General features: G+C 43.6%; 1 protein-coding gene across 3 annotated transcripts; it reads right to left on the reverse strand.

The window, feature by feature from the left end:
- Positions 1–1,049: 1,049 nt before the first annotated feature.
- Positions 1,050–7,548, reverse strand: LOC123407429 (retinoblastoma-related protein 1). Of its 3 annotated transcripts, none has more exons than XM_045100564.1 (18): positions 7,267–7,548; positions 6,402–6,506; positions 6,192–6,319; positions 6,014–6,110; positions 5,854–5,900; positions 5,438–5,633; positions 5,247–5,313; positions 4,897–5,079; positions 4,595–4,788; positions 3,624–4,506; positions 3,344–3,479; positions 3,179–3,251; positions 2,918–3,094; positions 2,708–2,827; positions 2,471–2,606; positions 2,266–2,378; positions 2,039–2,154; positions 1,050–1,312 (listed from the first exon to the last, which is right to left on the reverse strand). In XM_045100564.1, exons 1-18 carry the CDS (start codon positions 7,405–7,407, stop codon positions 1,210–1,212), a joined length of 3,015 nt encoding a protein of 1,004 aa, XP_044956499.1. In that variant the 5' UTR covers positions 7,408–7,548; the 3' UTR covers positions 1,050–1,209. The 3 variants fall into 3 exon arrangements, with proteins under 3 accessions (XP_044956499.1, XP_044956497.1, XP_044956498.1); XM_045100562.1 differs by lacking the exon at positions 1,050–1,312 and adding an exon at positions 1,507–1,952 and having other exon boundaries at positions 7,267–7,546; XM_045100563.1 differs by lacking the exon at positions 1,050–1,312 and adding an exon at positions 1,507–1,952 and having other exon boundaries at positions 3,627–4,506; positions 7,267–7,545.
- Between the last annotated feature and the right edge of the window lie 734 nt (positions 7,549–8,282).

Genomic DNA, 8,282 nt, shown 5'->3' on the forward strand with positions numbered 1-8,282 from the left:
ATGTATAACCAGAAATTTTTTTAACTACTCAAGGCTACCCACAATGTAGTAAGGGTACTGTATACTTGGCCATATGCAGTAGCCGATGCAGAAACTTTTTATTGGTGTGGCAGAGGTTACTAGTGTACATAGCTTGGCTCAAATCTTCAATTAAGTACCGCATAAACCTAGTATACATGGCATATGTTAGGTGTGGCACCAGCCAATCCTTGCCAGATTGCTGGCTTCGCCACTGGCCATATGTTATAGTTCAAATGCATGAAAGGCTCATGATCTCATCTTTTGAACACGAAATTTCAAATGAAAGGAAGGTTCATGATATGTTGTTCTGAACATAGTATCCTCTTCTGTACAGAGAGTTCATCATTGATGCTTCGAAGCTTTACAATGCATGGTCTAAAGGAGCATATAATGTTCTACTAATTTTTACTGTCTTACCTGATCGCCATATCAGGTGAATGCTAAAAATATGGAAAATACGCTTTAGTTGAGGTTAGTGAATTGCTTTTGTAGTGTCTTCAGTATATTCAAAGCATTAAGCTCTCCTTTCTTACTACACTGAGTAATTCTATTTGCTTTTACTGAATATAAATCAAATGTGAGTATGCTAAGCTGATGAAATTCACATGTTCATTGTGAATTTGAAGGTGTATTATGAAAGAGGAATGAATGGTAGATAGCATTCAGTTTATTGGCATTCGTTCGGCATCATGAGCAAAGTAGATAAGTGAAAGGAAGCAATCGCAATAAAAGAAGGAATATGCGCCGACAGCTATCAAGCTAGAAAGTCTGGCTATTTTCACTTTATGAAATGTATAACCCTTTAGTCGAATGTTCGCTTCATTGTACTCCATCATTCATCTTTGTATGTATGTCACCAAATTATGTAATCGACTCAACAATTATACTCTTTTCAATAGTTCGTAACTTCTCACGCTACTTAGTAAAACTGAACGACAAAGAATAAACACGAGCAACCAACAAACCTTCTGCTTGCTAGTACTAGTACTGGATGACACGCTGAAAAAAATATGCTCTACTCCGTTAACTTGTCAGAGGAATAAACGTATCTAGATTATTTTATTTTTAGATACATTTATTTTTATTAAAAAACAGAAGCAAAAGTTTTGCCTTTATCCATTTTCACAATAAGTAATTTCAGACGAAGGGCGTATAACTAGAACCTTTTAAACAAGGCTTTATACACTATCATTCAGCATTAAAATTAGGAAAAGGCTTGCATTCAGCTGGTGGATCGCACGGAAGCAATCCATCATCTTCTATATTTGACACATGGTCTTTACGTGTCTTTCTGCACAAAAAAAATCACAATATCAAGTGTGTTGCAAAATTACCTTTCAAAATAACATCCATGTTGCAAAAAAACTCTCCAATATCATATGTGTTTTAAAAGAAATACGCAACACCCATGTTGCAAAAATAGTAAATAAAAAAATCTACAACATCACCTATGTCGCAAAAATAGTAAAGCAAAGGCAGCTCTGCTTAAAAAAAATTGCAACTACTCATCACTAACATTAGCATAAACCCCTTTGCAAACCAAGAGGCTCAATATCCACTGACTGAGAGACAGATTAGGGAGGGGGCGCTCTCTCAGGGCAGCCCTTCTTTTTATACTATATCACAAGAGTAAAGAGCTGCTCACACAGAGTGACTCCCCATGTCAGGGAACACAAATCATCAGAGGCTAAGACATCTAACACCAGATAGGGCTCACACCTAACAGATTAGCATTTGTATCAATATAGGTCGTGACAGCGGATACAGCCCGGGCGACAAGCTAAGGGTCCGGCTGCTCGCCCTTTACCGGCGTCTTGGTGCCAAAGACTGCCATCGCAGAAGCAGAGCCGTCGTTCTGGTCGCTTAGGCTTCTGGCCACCACCAGATCACTCACCACATCGAAGTTGAGCCTTCCGTTAACTTTCTTCCCGCTGCGTGAATTGCAAGTGTTCTCAAGACAAGTATTGTTTTTCGTTGATAGTTGGGCGAGGGCAATTTCCAGAATGTGATCTTTTACCTGTTTAGGCGGGTGTTAATCGCATTCAGATCCTTGGAGGGGCTCTGAAATGCGTGGGTGCTCTCCCCGACGCATGCGTAATAGCTCTTGGAGCTCGGCGAAAGCAGGGTGTCCATCTGAAACCATTAATTTTATCACCGTCACCTACGTTGATCAAGCACTAGCACAACAATGTTGGGTCACGACGAATGATCAGGATGATGTACAAACTTTACAAAACTATTCACCTTTGACGATCGTAGCGGGGAGACGTATACATTATGAGTAGCAGAAACTTTTTTTGGAGACATGTCAGGAAGGTTTGGAAACCTAGACAGCCGAGGAGATTCTGGAAATGGGGCTGATGTGACCAAAAAACAAACACTTCAGAAAAATCATTTGCAGATCCAGTATTTGGACAATCTTGCTTATTTTCAGTTAATCGATGCGTACCATCACCACCGCTTTTTGGCTCATTATTTCTGTTTGGACTGGTACCAGGCCCAAGATCCACCAACAAAGGCTTGACAGTAGGAATAAATACTTCATTGTAGAAAGTGATGATATCAACATGGTCCTCTCCTATTTTCTGTCATGAAAACAGTTTATCAGATACTCCTTCAGAGTAAAAGCCAATTGAACAGCAGGAAAAAAAATCCCTTGAACAATAAAAACAAGGTGAAGTTTTACCCCACTGCGGCTCCTTGACGGCCAATTGACATAAACACTACGGAAAACCTGTGGCTTGCACTGAGACTGTTTTCTGTAGCTGAAAATAATCTCCTTGAAGGTAAGGGCCAGTTGAGATATCTGTGAAAAAAGATACATGAACAGTAAAACAATTGTAGCAAGCAAGGCCTTTGATCTGAAGGTTTTACAGGGACAGTGATTTAAACATACCTTTGCAACTCCATATATGCAGCACAGTATGATCTGGTCAATGTGCCTGTTGAAAAAGAGAGCGGTTTGTTGGCTGATAATTTGCTGGGCAAGGGAGTATACTCGCTCCAAAATTTGCTGACTAAGTTGCAATCTTTCACAGAGACATTTGATTCTAATGGCTGCAAGTTTTGTAATCTGCAGAGGGGCACAAAAGGGTACAGTATGATCAGCAACCATTTTAGTGCATCACATTACATCGCATCAAAAACAAACACCCACCTTGCTCAAGAATACACCTATTCCTGTCTCTGCGCATGTTTCTCCTCCTGCTGCCGGATTAGGTCTTGTTGGGCTGCAATTAAGAACACAAAAGGCAAAGTTTCAGTTTAGCATCTCGCTAATAACCTGAAGTGTTCACACAGGAATCAGGCAGAAATGTTAAACCTTGCAAACGCCGATTGAAGAGGAGGTAGAAACTTTGATTTGATGGCATCCTTTACTGGTGATCTAAATGAGTTGTCCGCCAGCACATTTCTCCTTTCAGTACATGCTCTTTTAGGTGATCTAACTTCATCTTTATCTACAGAAAATATCATTGACACACAATAAGTTTAGTAACTCCATATAGCAAGTGGGAAAGCCCTAAAAATGCTACTCATTTAGCAACACAAATTAAAAAACATGATATAACAGGCATATATTAGTGGTGGCTTCACAAAACTACTACCTGGTGAGCGTTCTTGCTTCTGAAATGGAAGAGGTGGAAGGCCCCCCAGTGAAATATCATGATGCACCGCAATAGCATCAAGCGAAGGCATTGGTTCAGCCAGTAAACCTAGCCGGTTTATTTCCAGAGACAATGTTGGTCTAGCAACAATTAAGGAATTGTACATTGAGGAGCCTTTCTCCCATGCCATGCTTTCCAGAAGCCGCTCCTCAAGTGAATTCAAATGACGCTTCAACTCTCGCGGAAGTGTATCTTCATGTCTCACAAAGCTCTCTATGACTTTGCTCAAGTCAAAAGCTGTTATGCCAGTTTTCTCTAGCACAGCTGGGAACATCATCGTGACTGTCTTGTGAGTGGCCAGAACTAACTCAGCAGAACAGGCAATCATACAACGATGGAATCGTTCATTAGACAGAAGTGACGTAAGATTGCTCCCACTCAAGATCTGTGACTCTGCTCTGCACATTGACTCCAGAACTCTATAGTACAGCTTAAGAGCTTCCATTTTCCTTTGCTCTGTCCAGATAGCATCCATCCCATTTGTGTTTCGCAAACTAGTACACATACGCTCACCAAAAGAACTGCCTGTGAATATGGCTCCAAGTATAATGGCAGCTCTGCATGTGATGTCATCTGTTACATCCTTATCACATGCAGAGAAGAAGCGCAGCAACTCCCCAGAAGGTTTGGAAGGGAGGGGCGATATTGTACTCCGAAGCCACTTGGCAGTTGTCATGGCTGTGCTTACTGGGGTGAAAGGAGCCATCTTTGAGTTGCAGAAGCTATTTCCATTAGGTGACGGACAGAAACGTGGAGGAGACATTGGGGCTCGACTTGCTGTTGATTTGGTAGGTGAGGCCATAACATCATCATACTTTCTCTGCAAGATCACAGATAATGTTATTAAAGATCAAAGCTTTTGAGCTATGGAAGAATGTAGGAACGGGTATAGGCTCATTGGCAATTACCTTCGTGCCCGGTAATTTAAGGGCACCTCCTGACAGACTTCCACTGCCAAGCAAACTGTCCTCATCATTAGCAAACATCCGTGCATCTAGTTCTCCCTTTGTATCAAGTCCATTCTCATATTCCCTTTCCAGGACCTGCAAACTTGATTTCAATGAATCTTCCTCGAGAAAATTCTTGAAAAACACCAAGCCCTCTGCATCAAAGAACAAAGTAGCTGTGACATTGGGCAACAAAAAATTCAAGAAAGACAAAGGTAGAGTATAAAACTTTAAGAACTTTCATTTGCAGCCTAGACTCATACCTGGATCAATAAAGGATAAACAACCCTGCTGGCACTCTGAAACATCCGAGCATGGTTTCTTTTTTAAAATATCCGTTATGAGAATGTTCGTCTTCTGCAGTGCTTTGCTCAACTCATCTTCTGAGGTAAGATATCTTTCACAGAGGGATGCAATAAGATTGACTCCCTTCTCTGACTTCTTAGCTGATCAAATCAATAAACAGCACCCATCAGTTTAAAGCTGTAACTGCCAATGGCTGTGCGCACCAATCGATGCAGAGGCCTTGGTTTAACCTCCTTTTTGGATAAACAAGATGTAGCTGCCAAACAAGCTGAGCATGAAAAAATCAAAGCAAAGAGGGGATCATTACCAAAGCAGGACGAATCCTCGATACTGAAGTTCCTTAGCCGCACAGGGATATGAATAATAAGCACAGCCTGCAAGCAATAAGAAGTATTCTTGTTTACAAGTTGACTAATATCATACACAGACATTTCGACTTGTTGCATGAGAGAAGATCAGGCGACACATGTGAAATTGATCATAGTAGGGAGTCCTTACCAGCACAGAAACCAACTCAGTTGTGGATGTTAAAAGATTCTTCACAGCACTTGATGCTTGGTTTCTCAGAACTAAGAAGAGTAACCATCCAAAGTTATAATATTCAGAAGCTTGTTGCAAATTTAGATCTGAAGAATTATTTGCAGGTTTGCCATCATTTAACAGGAATAGCTCCTGGTATGCTCGTCTGTAATGCCTGAACAAGAAAAACATGGCTGACGGTTGTCAAACACACTGGCTCACAGATGCTCAAAACTGGAGGCGGAAAAAGCTACAAGAAAGAGTGATAAGGGAAGCAGCAAATGAGCTAAGACTTAGTGAAAGAACTGATATATGGGCATTTTAGGTTACATGTAGTCACAAGTAATATGATCACGCGGATAAAAGACACAAGATTAAATCATAGAGGTACTTGCCGGCCTAGGGAGCATAAATGGACAAGATTGGCTTGCAGCTCCTGTAACTGAAAACCAAACAAATGAATGACATTTAATCAGTAAGGGATGAACACCTAATATGTGTTTCAGTTCTGAAACAGGGGAAAAGACAATCTTGTGTGTGCACAAAAAAAACTACCTCAAGCCTCTTCTCCCAATCTGAACCATATAGACCAGTCAGAATGAATCCAACCTTTATGCAGAACTGAGGCATCTCCTTGAAAAAATCAACAATCCTGCAGGGCATCGACAGAGATGAGAAACAGACTAGCAAGCGCGATTGAGCGCTTGATTGAAAGAAGAAGTGCAGTGCTCACTTGAGTTCAAATGCCCTCAAAATCTGGCGCAGCGTGATGGCACGGTCTTCCTTGGCCTTCCCTGCATTGCCGAGCTTTGACACGCAGTAAAGAACACAAGCGGACCAGGACCTCTCGATCTCCTCGGGCTATTGAGCACAAGAAACACAAATTTTAGCTACTGTACATCAGAACATGACATGGTTTGTGGACGAAAGCAACGAGATTTACCGATCCACTGCCCAGGGATGACATGCTGGACAGGAGGATGATCTTGGTCTCCTTGAAGAGCTGCATCGCCTGCCTCGTGGTGCTCTCGTCGAGCACTAGCTTCCTCTGCTCGCCAGCAAATAGAGTAGTAGGCAGAATTAGATAATGAACCAAAACTCAGACATGGAAACTGCGCACAAGATGGAAGATTGTCGTCTGCCCTAAATCGTGGTAAGAAGATAAAGCGGAATAACTAATTTAATACTCTGCTAAATGTGACTCGTGTTGAATTGTTGAGTTTAGACGGATATAAAAAACACATGAATTGTAGTACTACAAGAGATAGCACAAATTACCAGTAAAGAATGCAATTTTTTTAAGATTTGGAGGGAGTGACCAAACCACGGATCACAGAATTTACCGCTAGAAAATCATTCGCCCCAAAAAAGATGTCACCAAGATAATCGCGAAATAGCATCGCCCCAGGAGGATTTGAAAGCGATAAGCGCAGAATCACGCGGAACCCGCAGAAGAATCGCGGGGTGGGGTGGGGTAGGGGTGGGTGGGGGGAGAAGGTAATCTAACCCGAGGGGACGAGGGCGCAGAATGCCGAGGATCTGGGGCATGGGGGCAAGAAAGATAATAAATTTCCCCCCAAAGAATCCAACATGAAAAAGATAAGCGGCGGGAATCGAATCCAGCATATACAACGGGAGAAGATGGAGTCGAGACCACGGAATTTGATAATGGCGCAACGCCCGCCATGATTTCTTGTTGAATCTTGACTGAAACAGTCTAATCTAAGCGGGGAAAGTAGGACCAGATCGGCGCAGGGAACTGAACCCCTGGTACAAGAAGGGGAAAGAAGATTGACTGGGAGCCGTACCTTGCAGACATCAGCGAATCGCTCCTCCATTGCCGCGGCGTTGGCGTTGGCGCTGGCGCCGCCGTTCATCCTCCCCGGGGCCGTGGACGCCGTGACCCCCGAGCCCGACCTCGCGGGCTGCGGCGCGTCTGCTCCGTCCATGGGCTGCCTCCCCCAGTAAGAGCTCCGGGGGCGGACGGAATCTGGACTCCGGCGAGCGGGGAGTAGGGTTGTTGCGGTGGGGCGGCGTGGCGGAGAGGAGAAGGGTCTGGGAGGCGGGGCAGGGGGGAAAGAGGTGGGAGTGCGCGCCAAAAGAGAGGATTTTTATGTCCGGTGCGGCGGCTGCGCGGTGGGCCCGCGCGGGGTTTTGGCGGGAGAGGCGCGACGGAGATGGCGGGAGATCTGCCCTGCCCTGGGCTGTGCGGGCCCTATACGGCGGTGGGGGGTGTCGGGATCCGCGGCCACGTGCGGCTTGCGGCGGCAGCGCAGCGCAGCGGAGCGGAGCGGAGCGGCAAAACGTGTACGGCTCGGCCTGGGAAGGCGAGAGGCTTGCGATGCACGATACAGTTCCTTGCTCCTTCGGGGTTCAAGTGCTGCATACAGTTGTACGATTTTCACGGATGCCGTTGAATCACCGGTACGTGTTGTTAATTTAACATTTAACAATAGCAGGACTAAAGCGAAGGCGGTGGACGAAAAAAATTAAGAAATTTGTTAGCAAATCAAAAGAGCCAATACACACTAGCAATGCACATTACCAAGGAATGAATACAATGAAAATGTAGACATGTTTTAATAAATAAAACAAACATAAAACATACTAATAATGAAATTTTTCATGGCGTTTGGAAGACCCAAGCGATGGCAATGCGTCTCTCGCCTATCAAAAATCTTTCTTAATTTTATCAAGATCAATACCTTTGAAGCCTTCGTTGGATGTAACACAACATCAAGTCATTAAGCCAGCCATGGGACATCTTGTTCCGCGACTTCATTGACAAGAAGGACATTTTAATTGTTGTGGTCGCTCTCTCTCG

This window comes from Hordeum vulgare, chromosome 7H, assembly GCF_904849725.1.
Source record: "Hordeum vulgare subsp. vulgare chromosome 7H, MorexV3_pseudomolecules_assembly, whole genome shotgun sequence".
Classification (NCBI taxonomy): Eukaryota; Viridiplantae; Streptophyta; class Magnoliopsida; order Poales; family Poaceae; genus Hordeum; species Hordeum vulgare.

Coding starts and splice junctions, on each gene's coding strand:
- LOC123407429 (XM_045100562.1), bottom strand. CDS start 7,407: ATGGACGGAGCAGACGCGCCGCAGCCCGCGAGGTCGGGCTCGGGGGTC. Junction 4,507..4,594: donor TTAAATTACCGGGCACGAAG/GTAATTGCCAAT, acceptor GTGATCTTGCAG/AGAAAGTATGATGATGTTAT. Junction 3,095..3,178: donor TAGGTGTATTCTTGAGCAAG/GTGGGTGTTTGT, acceptor GCCCCTCTGCAG/ATTACAAAACTTGCAGCCAT.